Source organism: Pezoporus wallicus, unplaced genomic scaffold, assembly GCF_028554395.1.
Source record: "Pezoporus wallicus isolate ANWC-B61680 ecotype Strahan unplaced genomic scaffold, APGP_CSIRO_Pwel_v1 contig_6520, whole genome shotgun sequence".
In the NCBI taxonomy this organism is placed as follows: Eukaryota; Metazoa; Chordata; class Aves; order Psittaciformes; family Psittacidae; genus Pezoporus; species Pezoporus wallicus.
Window position 1 is genome coordinate 1,256,671 of NW_026636887.1, and position 17,240 is coordinate 1,273,910.

The 17,240-nt window shown below is 36.8% G+C and overlaps 1 protein-coding gene across 3 annotated transcripts in view; it reads left to right on the forward strand.

Annotated features, from left to right (window-relative positions):
- PCCA (propionyl-CoA carboxylase subunit alpha) overlaps positions 1–17,240 on the forward strand; it is a 283,684-nt gene that overhangs the window by 123,094 nt on the left and 143,350 nt on the right. For all 3 annotated transcript variants that reach the window (XM_057402101.1, XM_057402102.1, XM_057402103.1), the window contains one exon: positions 10,581–10,691. In XM_057402101.1, the coding sequence (XP_057258084.1) occupies positions 10,581–10,691 (111 nt within the window). The remainder of the gene's footprint in view (positions 1–10,580; positions 10,692–17,240) is intronic.

Sequence of the window (17,240 nt, forward strand, 5' to 3'; positions counted from 1 at the left end):
TCCATGGTCTCAGATGGGAGAAAGACTTGGAACACTTACTTAATTCCTCCCTTGAATGGATAGGAGAAGGGGCAGGAGAGACATCATATAGTAGACAATCATATGAGTGTTTCTGTAAAACTTGGTTTGGCTTTAGTGATGTCTGCTGAATTCTACAGATGCCATGTCAGACTTGAAAGATTTGTTTAGGGGAAAATGAGCATCCCTCTACCACAGTGTAGCTAGACAGGTGGTAGGATTAGCCACTGTAAATAACTTGCTAACTCTGAAGTGGATGTATACTGGTGCAACTCAAGCCACTAGACTACTGCAGTACAATGTGCTGATATAAACCCCTGCTGTATAACATCAGAGTAAATTTATATGAGAGGAATTTATATTGCTATAGCTAGACTGATGTGATGTAGGATTTGTTGGGCATTTTATTTATTTTTTTTTTAATGGAGACAGTCTCTGGACTGAAAATGATGCTGGAAGGATTGTGTTTAATGAGGACACTGGAATTATGTGTGGAGCATTATCTTTTATTTTGCATCTATAATATGAGAGGAATCTGATCATTTGTTTTTAGGTGTTTTACACAGATATATATGGATCTAATAACAATTAAACAGATCCATAAATGCCTACCAGGTATATAACACCTCACATCTGAAACCTAGTGAGTTGCAGTCTTGATTTTTTTACAGTTTTTTATTAGTTTGCATGTATGCATTTTAGTGTTCATACCTGATACATCTGTAGTACGTCTACCTGTTAAAAAGCTCCCCATCCATGAAAAGCATTAAAAGAGGTAACAAATGAACTACAGGAAGAAATAGATTTTTCTTTTTTTAAAGTATTTCAGAGGGCAATTTTTAATTTACCACAGGTTTCAAAAGTAGATGAATTTCCAGAACATATTTTTAGTTGTGGATGCCAGTGGTTTCCATTTGAAAACAAACAGGATTTTTTGTTTAGTTTTATACAGCTCATAGTTTCTTCTCAGGGTTTATTTCAAATGGAATATCCATGGATATTGAAGTATCCCTTCTTTTGCCTAGTGTGAACAATACTTGATAGGGTTTTTTTGTAGAAACCGTTCTCTCTATAATGTTCCAAACTGCATTGATACATGTAAAACTTCTCCTTGTTCAGAGGAATTATCTCTATCCAAGTAAGCTTAACTGGTGATAAAGAAGTGATATATTGGTATACAAATGAACAAAAATAATAAGATATCAGGAAAATCAAAGAAATTTAATGCAGTTTCTTCGTAAAACAATTGTGTATATTTGCTTTAAAATGTTAGGCACTATGTAGAACAGTAAAACCACCATGACCTTATGTGAAAGTGCATCACATGAAGTCTTCTCTATAACTGAGTTATCAGTAGTAAAAGATACAGAATAGCTTTTACCTAGTTTTGTAGTTACTTGTTTTTATATTTGAATAGAGAACCTGTACATAACTATTTAGAGATCACCATAGTGTTCCTGCATAGTGTGCTCCGTATTCCTGTTTCTGAACACAGTTGTCGCCCTCCTCCCACTTTCCACGGAAGCAGCTTTTTTATGTTTGCTTTGTGGTTTAGAGACAGCATGTTTTCCCCTGTAAAGAGCAAGTCTTTTCTGTGTTGCAAAGCATTTTAGCTAAGCAATACCAGTTGAATTCAGTGTCAGTTATACTGACAGTATACACTGTGAGAATTTAGATTTACGTTGCCAAGAATTGCAGCATTTCTGTAAACAAAAATGCTCCTTCACTCACATAGGGTGGGAATGGGATGGGGTGACTGGGTAACAGGTCAAGGACCATCTAATGGGTAGCTTAGGGACTGCTAATGGAAGATGGAGTCTTTCCCATCACTTCTGTGTCACCAGTTCAAAGCAGGCAAAAGTTGGTAAGGACTTTTAGTCACTAATATTTTGATGGTTGCTTGCTGACCTGCGTGAAATCAGTGGTCTTTATCCAGTTCCTAGAAGACAAATGTCCTCTTGGAACAAATGCCAGCATATAATGTCATTCATGGCAGTCCCAGCAGAGACTCCAGGGACTGAAGAGGCTCATGGACCCTCCAGGAGGTGAGTCATCCAGGCTACGCTGAGGCATGCTGACAGCATGAAGTGCAAGGACTTAGTCTGCTGCTCCTTGTCTACTGGCTGTATAAACTGACATTAGATTTCTGCTGCTGTGCCTTTAGGATATCCAAGAGCTACCCCATACCCTTTCAGCTCCATTCCACTTACAGGGAATGTCCTCAGGCTACTGTCTATTGAATTGTTTTGTAGGACCAGATAGAACCTAGCCTTGAATCTGTGATTCAGCTGTCCCTAACAATTAAATCTGCCTGACGTCACAAAGAAAACTAAATTAATTAAAAAATCCCCAAAACCTGATATTTGCAAAGAAAGCAGATTTATGTGAAATTAGAGTAAATATTTTAGGCAACCATTACTGCATCTTATAGTGTCTGTAGTAGCAGTAACTTAATTATAAATGATGGGTAAATTCAGTTGTGATATTTGCATCAGTGCTATGCTCTGGAAATACCTATTGCCTTAATCCCTTATTACAATTTGGGCTGATGACAACTTGCACACACTTGAAATAAGAAATTCTACAATCTGTTGATAGATGCCAACAATATGACTAACTGAAGACACATTCATTGTGGTCATGAGAATGAAATCTGCATCTTATTTCCTGTGTAGTATCTCCACCGTTATTAATGGGAGCAGATGAAAGTCTAGGATAGTGCTTCTTTGAGTGGTGGATTGGATTAAATGATCTCTTGAGGTCCTTTACAGTCTAAATTACTCTGATAGGAACTGGCTCCTTCATTACGAACTGATCTGAATTAAAAATCTCAGTTGAGACTTCTGAATGAGGAAAACTCTAGTTAGGCAACATTTTTATGCATGGGTCTTCCAGTGTAGTTTAAGGATGATTAATGTTCAGGGTCTAACCTAGATTTGTCTAAGCAGATACATGTTTAGTTTTATCCAGTGGTTACCGGAGAATTTGTCAATACTGAAAAGTTCAAGACTTTGGTCAAGCATAGAGGCACTGTTACTCACTGGGATGAGGCATGAATTATTTCCTGTGAGCATGCACTATTGTCCATAGTTCATTTTTCCTTTGTTTTATGCCACTTTTCTTCAGAAACTTAAGGTTTTGGGTTTTCTGTTTAGTTTGAACAAGAGAAATCGGATATTGAAAGAACACCTTTCAGTTTGTCTACTTCATGTGTAAACATGACATGGTGTGATTTTATTTTTCTCAGTTTCTCTAAGAGTTTAGCATGTATTTGTAATCTAGTTTGTGCTGCTGGATAATCTGTTCATTTAAAGGCATGTAGAAAACCTAATTCTGGAAAGGGATGTATGAAGATTTATTTAAGTAAAAGAAATGGACATATTTATGGAGCAAGTAGGACTTAGTTCACCAGAGGTCTGATTGGGCAGATAGCTCATATCCTTGAGTGCAGAGATTCCTGTAATCTTTCCTTTGACCTCTGCTTTTTATCTTCCCTACTGATTCAAATATAAAACAGTAACATGAAATTAACAGTCTTTGTGTAAAGTCATCTGTTCTCTGTTGAGATCCCACTTGCTGTGGGGAGAGAGGAATGTAGTGGACTATTTGGGAGAAAGAAGAGTGGGAATAGGAGCATCTGAGGAAAGAGTAAGCAGCAGATAGAGCAGGAAGGAGTAGAAATGAGGTGGAAAGGAGGGAGCCGCCAACTGTTGTGGTGAGAATCTTCCAGCATGAGGTAAAAGAGCAAGCATGGAATAGAAAACAGAAAAGTGATGAATAACTGGTGAATGTTTGAGGGAAAAGGGAATGCAGAAATTAACAATATGAATGGAGACCTGTCAGAAGTGTGGCAGTAGAACCTGTTGTCATGAGTTTTTGCAACTGTAAGCACACTAATTGAGAGAAAAAACACTGCGAGGCTTAGTGTTGTGGAGAAGGCCTTGGCTTACCAAGAAAAAGCACCCAACAACAAGCACCCACCCCCACTTCAATTTTAGTGCTTTATTGTATATTTCAAAGAAATTAATTTTCAGGTATGAAGGTTTTCACAATAAACTTTAATTAAATCCCAAATTACTGAATGATTTTTTTCTTCTACATATTAATTTAGAAGATAATTCTCAGTGGCAGCGATACTTGTGTTATACTCCCCTGTGTTCTGATCCCATGCAGGTATGCAAGTGCACTCATTGATACTGTGAGCAAAACAGTCTTTGTATATAAGCCAGTTTTCCTGCAAAGCCAGCGTATAGTGTCTTTGTTCTTAAAAAAAGCAATGAAGCAGGCCTCACTTTCCTGGTTGTGCTTTAGAAAAGTGCTGCAACAGGTCGTACAACTGAACTGTGGATTCTCCCTTTTGTGTTGCAGAAGTAACAGGGACTGGGAGTTGTGTGAGACTTTTTGTGTTCTCTGACTCTTTGCAACAGGGACCAACAGGTTCCCAAGTGTGTCAGTGTGGAAACTGAAATTGGAGAAGGGGAAGCAACAAACTTGGTTCCAAACCAGTAGAAGGAACCATTGCAGGATGCTTGGTGACACCGGCTTGGAGCACAGATGCTGGCACGAGGGAGGGATCTCCTCCTGTTTCTCTTCTTCTTTACTTAAGCGAGTCACAGGGCAGGGAGTGGGACTGGCAGCTTGTCAGTGGAACATTATGGTGTATTTTTTAGAAAGGGTTATAGACTGCTATGCTATGGAGGGGAAAGAGAGAAGGGCAATTGAAGATCAGGTAAAAGATGAAGGCAACATTATTGGTGCAGGAGAGGGGAAATAGGTATGTTTTAATTTTTTTTTTGTCAGAAGAGTGTTTATTTTAATTTATTTTTTAATTAAGGCAGTTGTGGCAGTTGAGGAGACATTGAAAGACAAGTGCTGTTATTTCTAGTTATGCCCCTTAGATATAATGTTGTCCTGGTGTTCTGTTCCCCTTCTTTCGAGTAAAGGGGTAGCTCAGGAGAGCGTGATGGCAGGATGGCCATCCATTTTCTTTCACTTGTTCTTGGCAAAGCCTGCTTAACTTCTACTTCCAATTATTCTACTGATTCACACATTCTTACGTTTTTGAATAATGGACTGTTTAATCTTATTGAGAGGTTCAGAAGTATAGGCAGTACAAAATGTTTCAGTTTGAATTAGTGATTTTTTCATTAGGATGCTACCATGTAGTATCTGTTTCACCACACACATTTCTCTTTCCCACTTTATTCTGGTCTATGAGTTCTGTAAGTTCCAGACTTAAATATCTAAAAGAATTAATGTTTTAATTGAAATACACATTCAGCTCTGAAGGTCAGTGATGTACTGATCCCTTTAGAACTTTATGTGGATGTTTGTGTGTTAAAATCACAAAGCTAAAAATCCTTTTTTCTTGTTTTGGGGATGGGACTTTGTATGCAGATAGCCTGTTCTGAAAGGAATTGAAGCAAAACACAAGCTCTGAAAGACAAACAGTTGAATGTTGAGGGTCTTGGGGAATATTCTGACAACTTTTGAAATTGCAAACATAGATGCTACATGGGTAGTAATCATGGACCTTGAAGAGTTCACATGTTAAAAGTGGTGATTTTATGGTTTGTGCGAATCTGTGATGATGTTCTGCCTTTAAGTGGGGAGTTATATAATCAGTGTCTCATAATGCTCGGTGCAGAGCTTGGTTAATATTTTTATGTTTTTTGGTTAGATGGGATGCCTCCTAAACTTCATAACATTTATTCTTATTCAGCATTTAAACTGATTGGTGATAATTTAGCTTTGCTGTTTTTTTAAGAAGAGAAGCCTCTAGTACTGTACTCTACGTGTTGTTTTTGCAATCAGTAAGAACGCAGAAAAAGTTCTTTCTATTCCACTTAGCACAATTTGAAATTATCAGCAAGTTAAGTCTATGCAGCTGCTTACCTACAGAAAGACATGTAGGACTCCAATTAAGTTTACATGGATAAATGCAGGTTTGTGTTTGCAGACGTCAAGATGACAGAAGCTTAATACTGTAAAAAGGCTAATCAACACTGAATATGTTTAGTGTCAGTAAATATCTATAGTGAAAACATTGCCTATGGTTTTATGCCTTGGCATTCCAAGTTCTGATTTTTAGTGAGTAAAAATGTGGTGTGGTATCCTGTTCACAAAACCTGCAATAAAACTTTTGTTTTATATAAACTTAATTTAATTGTCCTTTTTTTCTTTGTGTTTTCTTGGGAAGATAGGATAGGAATAAGGCTACAGTTTGTAAGTTAATGAAAGATCTGGTATATTTAACAAGGTTTTAAGGCAGATCTAATCCAAAGAATAAGGAAGGGAAGGAGGCAAGATAGAGGCAGGCGGTATGGGGAGTACTTTATTTTTATTTTATTTATTTTAGTGGTTACTGATCAGTTCTGGTGAAAAAAAAGTGATTGTTTAATGTGCTTATATATTCATTAGGCAATAACCACACAATTTAACTGTAAAATTAATTAAACGTCAGGAATACATGTTTGTTATATATAAAACATACAAATATATAAATTTTTACATTTCATTAGATATTCAGAAGTTAAATGCTAGTCTGCTGTCTATTACAAATATATTCTGGAAAACAGTGTGTAAAAATTGAAATCTAAGAAGAATGTCTTAAATTTAGCTTCTACTGATGTAATGTATGAAAAATATAGCCAAGTGAAATGAAAAAATAAGAGTACAAGAAACACTATCATTTTCTATTATATTTTGACTTAGAGGAAAGAAAAATATAACTGTAAAGAAGAGTATAACTGTAACTGTAGTTCTGCATCAGTCTTAACAGTGTAAAAAAATGGTGCTGAAGTGAAATTTTGTTTTCTAGAGGGGAAATAAATTGATATAGTTTAGGATTTTGTTTGTTTGTTGGTAATGTCATGGCTGGTCAGGTTAACAAATGTGATTTTGTTCCCTGCAAGCTGCAGACCTGATCAAGAAAAAGAAAAATTCCCTGAAAACCACTGCAACATAAATACAATATACTTCAGTTTAGTGTCTAACTTTGCATGAAATAAGCACTGCCTGTTAGCCTCTGTTTGATCCTGTGAGAGTGCGGGGCTAATGTCTGGCCAGTGTTTTCTAAGCAGCAGGTAGTCAGGAGCAAGCTGCTCTAGGGGTCCATATTTCTGTAGCCTCGCAGTTACTCACACACAGATGGAGACCTTATGAACTTTGACAGAGGTCACGCTAAATTGCAAATCTAAAACTTCTAGACTTCTGAAGGATTACACTGGTACTTTTTTCTTTTAAAGCCACATGATTTGGAACATCACTAAAGGTATCAGCTCAGTTTTGAGAAGCACATCAACCACACAGTCATTGCTCAATTAAGGCTCATGGGGACTGATAAAGATAGCCTTTCATGGCTATTTTAACAGGAAACTTGTGTATTAAATTTTTAATTTGCATATGTAAAATACATATGTTTTATTGCTTCCCAAACACGTAGGCTTGTCTGCTCTATTGAACTTGTTAAAGGAATTCTTGAGCTTAAAACATTGCCAAAGCCTCTGATTTTTCTGATGCAGGAATTAGAAATAATTAAGACATTCATAGTACTTTTTTGGTTTCAGGTCTTTTGGGGCAGTCAGTTGAGACACCAAGCTCTGTCATCTGTCATCAGCCATCATCTCACCAGGGATCTTGTAGCAGTTTAGGAAAGAAAAGCATGAGATGATCTGGTTACACATTGTAGTGTGTTTAAATCCTGGATTCAAAGTTGGGGAGCACTGAGGGACTCCTCTTTGTCTTCTCATTATAGTCCTGAAGCTATACTTAATAGATTAAAATCTATTCAAATAGATTCAAATTACTATTCAAATGGAAAATTTAGGGGTGATTTTGTAGCAGCAAAAGAAAGACTTCATTTTTTCCAAGTTTTAGTCATTTAGCATAAGATTTTTTAGAAATGTTTTGTTTAGTGCAGATGCGAGTTTCAATCAGTGTTTATTAAATCAGGGTCTCTGAATGACTAGGTCACAGGCAGCAAGGAGGCTGATCCTCTTTTAATCAAATGGTCAGATTTTTATCTTGTCATTATTGATCTGGTTGTGTAATGTGCTACTTAATGGCTCATGAACTAGTCTTTAAAGCTATGACTTCATGATTCAATGAGACTGAGTCTGACTCTGTTCTGAAAGTGGTTTCCGTGACGGCCACACAGAGAGCTTGAAAATTCACACCAGCAGCATACCGTAGGGGAAAAAAGCTTTGAAACTGTGTTTGAACTGGTCTGCATATAAAATAACAAGAATGCTACTCATGCTTCTAAACTGGAAAAGCACAAAGGGAAAAGAAGTAGGAGTGCAAAAGAATCTCCTTCTGTAGCTACAGCAGTTTGCAGTCATCGTACTGCTAGTGTCTTTCCTTTGCTGAGATCTCGATAGGAGAATAAGTCCAAATAGTTTAATTTATAGTTGAGAGACCTGAGTTTACAATGTATTCGAACTCATATTATTTTAAACTAGAGCTATTAGAGAAAAATGTGAAAATAACTGAATTATGCCATCACTGTTTTAAATCATAATAACTTGTAAGTAAACATATCTAAAGTTGATTTTAGAATCTTGTGCTTTTAAAGTGATACAGATGCTCAGACAAATTTTTACAAGATAAACTAGTTTGTGATGTGCTCTGCATTGGTATGCACCTAACACCAAACTTCAGGTGACCTTGCAAATGCAGTGTGATTTGCAGTTGCCTGAGAGGAAAGAACGTGAATTCCTTTGTATTTCCTGAGGGGTGAGAATGTGCATGCTGCACCACTGAGGCTGGATAAACTCTTTCCTATAGCAGCTTCTTCATTTATCCATACCTGTAATAGATGCAACAGCTGCAGCCAGTGCTTACAGTTTATGCTCCTGAGTTTCACATTTATTTCAGCTTCTCTTATGAAATATTAATGTTTACAAGGCAGTGTTATTCTGTGTAGTCTTATTTGGATTAAACTGTCATAGCTCTTCAAGTTTTGTGTTACAATCTCTTTCACAAATTGAGAATTCAGATAAGGATGGTGTTTTTCTCTTACCTGCATAATCTGAAACTTTTCTTTCAAGAGACAAGCTGTGTGCTCTTCTCAAAATAGAAGGTATCTTATCTTTGAAAATTGATTGGATTTGGGATGTTTTTCTCAGGGTTTTTTTTTGTACCTCCTTTCCTCTCCCACCTCATATGAAGACTTCTTTGTACTTAGTATTTCAGTGAAATTACTTCTAATGACCATCATATTTAGTGCTAAACTGCAAAGTGCAATTTAGCATTAAGTTACTAACTTAGTTACACAGCCCTGTTAAAATCAGAGAAAAGTAAAGCTTGAAGGATTTCAGAAAGACATCTTGTCCCACTGAACTAAAGTATGCCAACTATATCTGCTGCCTGACAGATGTTTCTTTAACCTGTTTTTAAACATTTTCACTGACTCCAGAATCTTTCTGTAGGCATTTTTTTTCCCAGTGTTATCTAACCTGACTGCGTTATCTTGTGCTGACATCTACTCCTGATTGTTTTTTTTTCCAGTCTGTGCTGGAAATGGGGTATGGTTTATTTCTTTCCTTTATGAAAAAAAGATAATCTTTTACTCATCTCTGAGGAAGGGGCAGAAGACTTACTGTTTTGTGTGCAAGTACCAGACTGACACTGGCAGCACCCTTTGAGCTATGTAGCTTTAGGTTGTGTTTGTTAGAAGTTGTCTTTCTTTGCTGGTGCAAAAGAGCAGGGGAAAAGAAGGGAAAGAAAAAATATAGAAAGAAAGAAATAAAAAGATAAAGAGGAGACAGGCTAAGACACTGAATGAAAGGAAATTCAGAAAAAAAAAAGAAAAAAAATATTCAAAGAAATTAATGGACAAAGGTGGCTATAAAAACTCTAATATTTTAATTAAAGAAATATTTTTTGGGTGGAGGACCTATATGCCTAGCAGGGTCATGGAATTGTGCTAAAGAGGGAACAGGGCATTCAACAAAATAATTGGCCATGTGAGGTTGGATAAGTTACATATGAAGCAGTCAATAGATTGCTTTGTTTTCTAAGTTTCACAAGAGTTTCGTACGACTTACAAATGATAAAAATGCTATAAAAATATATGTAAGTGTTAAACTTCTTCCTGTCTTTCGTTACTGTGATTGGGGTGTAACATGGTGCATATCTTCCACAGGAGTGTGTGCATTTAAGGTAGCAGGATGACAGTGTGAGCCAGGGTTTGTTGCAATTGACTAACTGTTATTTCAAGCAGATGACTTGGGTCTTGCCAACATCTGCTGGGGCTGAACCAAAAGTCTCTTGGTTGTGCTTACTGACTTAAGTAGCTATTTGAATTAGGCTTGGTGAGGTGAAAATTTGGAACATCTACTTCCTAATTAAACCAAGTGTTTAAGGAGAGCATCTTGGGGCAGGAGTGGAATAAAACTGGTAAATTTGCATTGATTACATCAGTACCATGGTCTCTAAACTGTGAACAAATATTTATTCCACAGAGATAAGAGCTCATATTTTTAGAACTTGTTTCCTACTGTTAATTTGTAATTCATATGTTTACTTGATTTTGTATTGACATTTTTTCCTGTTTTCAGGTGTAGCTCACAATATTTCTTTGCTGCGAGAAGTGATCATCCATCCACGCTTTATTCAAGGAGAAATCAGCACTAAATTCCTTCCTGAAGTCTATCCTGATGGTTTTAAAGGTTTGTTTCATTTGGGAAAGTTTCTTTTTTTCTCTTGAGTGGTGTTGTTTCTGATTATTATTCTTTTATATTTATAGACTGACATGTTCCCCAATCAGTCTTCCCTTCTCCCCCTCCCCAAAATGTATCTATTAGATGTATGCAATTAAGAGTTCTTAAATAATGCACAGTATAATTGGCAGTTACTTTTTTGCCTACTTTACAGAAGGCAAAATACATACTTCTAGTGACAAAATAGTAAATGAAGTACATCAAAATCAAGAAAAAACATTTGTAGGTGACATGAAATACGTAAAATAAACATCAGTTCAACTGTACCGTGCTACTGTGCTTCATTTCAGCCAGTGCTTCTACTATTAACTGAAGATAAGTTTTTTCTTTACTCAATACTGTTGCTTCTCCAGTGAGTTTGTGCAGCATCTTTAGAGTCACCTTTTGGCACCCATTGTATTCGCTGTAGCATTGTCTGGAGGATATGGCATTTTATCAGAGTATTTCAGCAACCTGGTCTTAATACTCATGCACAGTAATGGGCATCACCTTGAAATTACTAGCTCATACACTAGGTTAACATAAACACAAATGCAAATGTTTCTTTGCAACATCCCAAACAACTCAATTTCAGAAATGTGTAACAGTCAGAAGAGAAATATAAGTAAATAAACAGATTGGTTTCCTTTCACAAGGATCACATTTTAAAAGGTTGTCTTCAGCCAATCTGCTGTAGATGCTTTCTTGACCTGCATGGTGTGAGACTCAGTCCTTCCATACAAGCCTCACACCTCAGCTGGCATTCATCAGGCAGAACCTCTTCCTTATTAGAAAAAAAGACAAAACAGACAGACGATGCTTATAGCTCATCATTCATGGGTCCTTTATAAATCCCATGGAGATTCCTTTCTCCCCTGTTCATCATTAATCCAGTGTGGCAGAATCCTCATCCTGCTTTGGAAACAGACAGCACTGCCAGATTGGCAGTCACTGGACATGACTGGCACCTCGCCAAATTCTAGTCTCATTAAGGAGCAGAACAGATTTTTCTTACCTCAGGACTCAGTGTGTGAGCTTGTGGGTGAATATTCTTTGCACCAGAACTACTTTATTTCATGATGTAATTGGCAACTTTGTGATACAGTCCTACGTAGGGGATTAATGCATCCAGCTTGTTATTAGCTCCTGACTGAGGGCACAACAACAGGATTTAGTCACCTTGAGTGGCAGTAGGCTTGTGGTGGTTGAAGCTCAAATGTTCCTTTGCTATCTTTGCTAAGGTGTATTTGACTAATCTTCAGGTAACTCAGCTGGCTTGCATTCCAGCATAGACTTGAGGATACTCTGGTCTGCTCTGAAGGCTCAAGTGCTGTTGATTAGCTGATGTGTTTCCCTTCTCTGATACTTTCATGCAGAATCCCGTGTCCTCTCTGTTTGATGGTACTGGGACTTTTGAGTCCGTTTTCTGAGTGGATTCAGTTCCCTAAACTGTCATAAACTTACTTTTTTGTAATTGTTGCTGCTTTTGTTGGAGTAATTTTTTGAGAGTTCTTGGGTTGACTCAGCTCATGAAGAAATCTGGTGAACTTCAGCAGAGTGGCAGGCTACAAGTGGAGGAGAAAGGCGAGGATGCAAAATATTAGACAGGTTTATACCATGTTGTGAAAAGGCAGCCTCACCTGACACAACTGGGATCCATAAAACCATAAACCATTCTACCTCTATTTGTGATACTGTGTCTGTTGGGGCCCTTGTTCACTTGTGAGAAACTGGGACAGGTTTTGCTGACTGAGTAGGAGACCCCTTGCTCTGTATTTTTGCCTGTGGAAAGGCACTCTTGTCTTTTGTTCTTTTATTCTTGTTCTTATACTTTGTATTTCAGTGTTCACCTGTATGCAGTCATTTAATTGTTAGTCTACAAATTCCAGGTTGACAAGAAATTTGTTTAGGGTTTGCCTGACTTCAACTTTATATGCACATATTTGTGTGCACATACACACTGATGCAAATGGATGATTAGTGTTGCAGTCTGAGGTAAACAGTAATATTTTATTAACAGATTCCTAATGGTAAGCTTTTGCTTTAGACACCAGAAGACATAAAAGGAGGTATTGTGATAGTTCATAGTAGAAACTAATGAATGGCACGTGTGAAATGGCTAGACTTTGTTCCTGCTTATGAAGTCTTGCTCTACTCCTTCCATGTATCAGATGCAAGCGTACATTAGCCTTCTTAATGATAAAAAAATGCAGATACCATTATTACAAAGCATTTGTATTTCAAGTCAAGAATACTTATTCACGAATACTGCTTCAAAGCTCACTGAAGTAATTGAGAGCACTTTTAATGATGTAGTTTGTGCTTCTGTCTTAAAAAAATCAGTGATTTGAATATGAATGAGAGGATAGTATTTTAAGTACCTAAAGTATCTTAGGTAATTAAAAATACTATTTTAGATAGTATTTTAAATACCTGAAAAATATTTCTGTAAATGTAAAGACTCAGATTGGAGCTCTTGATGGCAAGCAAGGGTGGTGGGCAGATGACAGGTAGAAGCTCCTCAAGAGAAAGTAAGGCACATTAACTTATGCAGTGTAGATCCTCTATTCATGTCAACTTATTTTTTATATAAATACCCAGGGTAAACTTTCCTAGGAGGATTTGGAAATTAAATAGCTTCATATATCTTAATACTGCTTATAAAAGAGGTGTAGCTGTAAAAAAGATCTGGGATAATCTGAAAAAAATAGAGCAGTGTGTAGCCAAAGTGGATTTGTGAATGCCTAGAAATATGTGGTGTTGTTAACAGTAGGAATTCATACCAGAAGTGTTTTAAATTTGGAAAATCAGGAAATAATTATAATAATAATTAAGAAAGATGCATGCTGTTTTAATGCTTGAGCATGATCCAGTGTATTTCTCTACTAAACTACACAATTGTCACTGTTGGTCTACACTGATGGTAAGCAATGAATATCAGCTGCATTCTTTCTGGTGACGGTGTGAAGTACAGTCATATTTAGGTGCATTTTTCTTCAAATATAAATATTAACTTTAGTCTTACTTAGGAGTAAAGTAAGAGATGTTTTGTTTTCTAGTCTCATTTTCAAGAGTTTCATTATAAGTCCTTTATCAGAAGGCTTTTACTATAATTTAAGAAAAAATTAATTTAGAAGTATGTTAGCAGCTTTTTCATTAACCTATGATGCCCACTTCAAATTACATGTAGAATGGGAATGTAGTAATTTTTGTGATTATGGCTTAACTCTTTTTCTTCCCTTTTAAAATAACATTCATTAACAAAACCAGTTTGTTTGTTTCAGGTGGCTTTAAAATATTGCTGTGCTGAAACTAACCTTGCTCAGGGTATGATTAGTGTGGGAAAACAGCTGCTGTCTTTTGTTGTCTATAGGAGGGATGAACAGTTAGAATGCAGGCCTGGCAGTGGGTCAGCTGGATTGGGTTATTGCTCTGAGCAAACATGCATGTTTTGGGAGGAGTGTGGATCTGAGGGTGAGTGCAGCAACACTGATTAGGTCGGGTGACACAAATACATCTGTCTTAGAGTGGCCTTCAAGCCCTTTTCTCACAGAATAGAAGTATTTGCTAAGCATACTGAAGCAATGAGCAAAACTAATTAGAGTTATCGTCAGATGAGCTGTCCTTCTGCAGGTTCAAAGCAGCCTGGGATGCCTGTGTACTTTTTAACCTTCCTGGTGAGGAAGCAATATGTGATCTAGTATCCCGGTTTTATAGGCGCAGAAAGTATCTCCGTTTTCACAAAGATCTAAGAGGAGTCTTTGACAAAGAGCAGATTAAACTCAAGAATACTTAGGTTAGTACCCTGGATCATACTTTTTGGTTCAGTCTGTATCACAGTTAATCTTCTCCTGGATATCTGTTTTAGTACTGAGATTTGGTTTTTTAATTTCTATAATTCAAAATAGCAGAAGTTTTCTTTCTGTGTGCTATAGCCTCTATCTTTATCAGTGATCACAAGTTCTCTGAGAGACATACTTCTTCACTCTTCCGAATGGTTTGAGATTGCATATGCAGACAATATTGTCTTTTGCCATTACCATCTGCGTGGAGCAGAGCTTCTGGGTGGGCTTCAGAAGAAATTAAACCCTGTAATGACATCCAACTTTGTTTTCTGCCTCAGCCTACTTGGTATACATTTCAAAATATAAATGAGGAAAACATTGGGGAAATGAAAACAGAACCCCGGAATGACATTGCCTGCACTGCTATGGATCAGAATTATGCACTGTACTTTCTATCTTGCCCATTTTGCTTCTAATTTTTATTCTTCCCAGTCAGAAAACAGTCACTTTTCAAGTATTAAGTAATAAGCCAGGGCACATAACCAGGGCTTGTTTGTTTTGTTCTGTTTTTTTTTTTTTCCTGTAATTGATAGTAGGAAACACATTTCTAGGACAAAATGCAAATGAGACTGTTATGGGAAAAATGACCTTTTATGTAATTTAATTTGAAGTTGGTTATGTAAAGTAATTGCATGAATCTTTTTGACTCAGCTTGGGGGATACTGGGATAATATTGATTTAAGCAATCATAACATCAGGGACGTGAGAGAGAAACACTTTTTTCTTGTCTTCCTTCCGACCAGGGTTCTGTCATTTAGTAGTAATAGATCTGTGCAATCTAGTTTTAAATAATATGAACAGCTGTGCTTCCACTCCTTCAGTTGTGACTTAATTTTATAGCCATTAATTCTGTTTTACATTCTCCTTATATAATGTATGTTCACCTTATGTAATCACTCAGTGATGATCATGGTAATGCAGAAGCATATCCCAGGTTAAGCAGAGAGACGAGGGAGCTACCAGCTTCACATTTTATAGTGGAGATGAAATCTCCATGTAGCCCAGGAGTCTGCAGTGATGAGAGTAGGAAAGAGCAATGGCAGAACTTCTCATGTTGGAAGCTGGGGAATCCTTGCAGCTTACTCATTTCACTCCCTATCAAGGCAGCACGTGGACAAGAGCCCCAGAGGTAGTTTTGTTGCTTTTCAGATCTATCTTCTGCATGGTGAATGTGAGAGGTTGGGTTGTTATACCTCTATTGATGGTGAATATTAACTTATGCCTCAAGACACAGAGTGGAAATCCCAAGCAGTGGCTTCTAAAGTAAAATAATACTTGAAGTGAAATAAAGGTATTCACTATCTGGAACATTTGTGTATTTACAAATATAGTAATGGAATTGAAAGTTTAGATTCAAAACTGTTTAAATTCTGCTAAGCATAGCAAGCAGAGCAAGAGCAGAAGGGAAATGGGTCTGGAGTTCAGAGAACTAAGGCTGTACTGATAGCAGTCTGTCTTGTATAAAAAAGGTAAATTGTTGTCCTTAGGAAGCAGCCTTTAAACAGGCTTCCAAGGTATTACCTCCAAAGTTATGCTAAGGACATTCTGTGATAGAATTGTATCTTTATTGCCAAAGACCAAAACTCAATTTTGGTATCTCCTTCTTAACACTTTATATTATCTCCCAGAAATCCTACACTGGGTACTACAGTCATGACCAGTTTTCTGCTTACCGTATCTGCGCCGCAACTAATAATGCAAATAGTGACAAATAGAGAAAGTGGATAAATATTTTTTCCTGTTTATAATAATGAAGCAGTGACTGTAACTCTTGATCAGTTGTTAACCTGTTTCAAATTATTGACCTTTGTTCCTTGCTTGGAGTTTGATTTTTATTGAAGATAGAGGGAGAAAATAGTTCTTGCAGCACAGCAAGTGCAAAAGCAGTTATTGATTTAATCCAATATGAAAGTCATGCAATAAGACCTTCAAATTGGGATCTTTCTAGTTTTACCTTGTTCTCTTATGAGTTGATACTATTAGTGTGTGTTGGAGCAGGTGGGAACATGCAGTCACATGGACTTGTCATGGATGTTAGGCAGGGTGACTAACAAGCAGAGGTTTTAGTGTAGATTCCTGATGTGTCTTTACCTGAGACATTTAAACAAATCAGCAATTTTAGATACAACATTTTGGAAAAATGAGCTCAGGGCTTCTTCCCTGTGTGTACAATTGAAAAATTGGCACATTTTGGAGCCAGATAGTTGATGTTACTGCATTGTATATTCATATAAGGTTTATATATACACATATGCCTGTGTGTATATATGCATATAGGACAAAAGTTCAGTGTTTTTTGACTTTTGCTTTGCAATCAGTTTTTCAAATAACTGGCAAAGGAAAGATCGAGTTTGTTTCTCAAGCTGTTTACTCAGCCTTCCAGCATTTGTATTTCTGCATGCATTTGTTAAAGTGAAGACAGTTTTCATTTCAGTGCAGATAAAAAATAATAAACACTGAGCAAGGGAAGTTGCAGTAATCTTTAGCCAGGATATGTTAATATGGACTGAATTAAAAATGGATTGATACAGATTTGCTGGCTTTTGTTATTTTTAAATTTTCATTTTTTGTCCTGTGACAGCTCCTTTGTACTGTTAGCTGGAACTGTAATGAGTGTATTTCCATCATCATGACATGATTGCATTGCTGAGGTGGACAATAAGCAGCCTCTTTA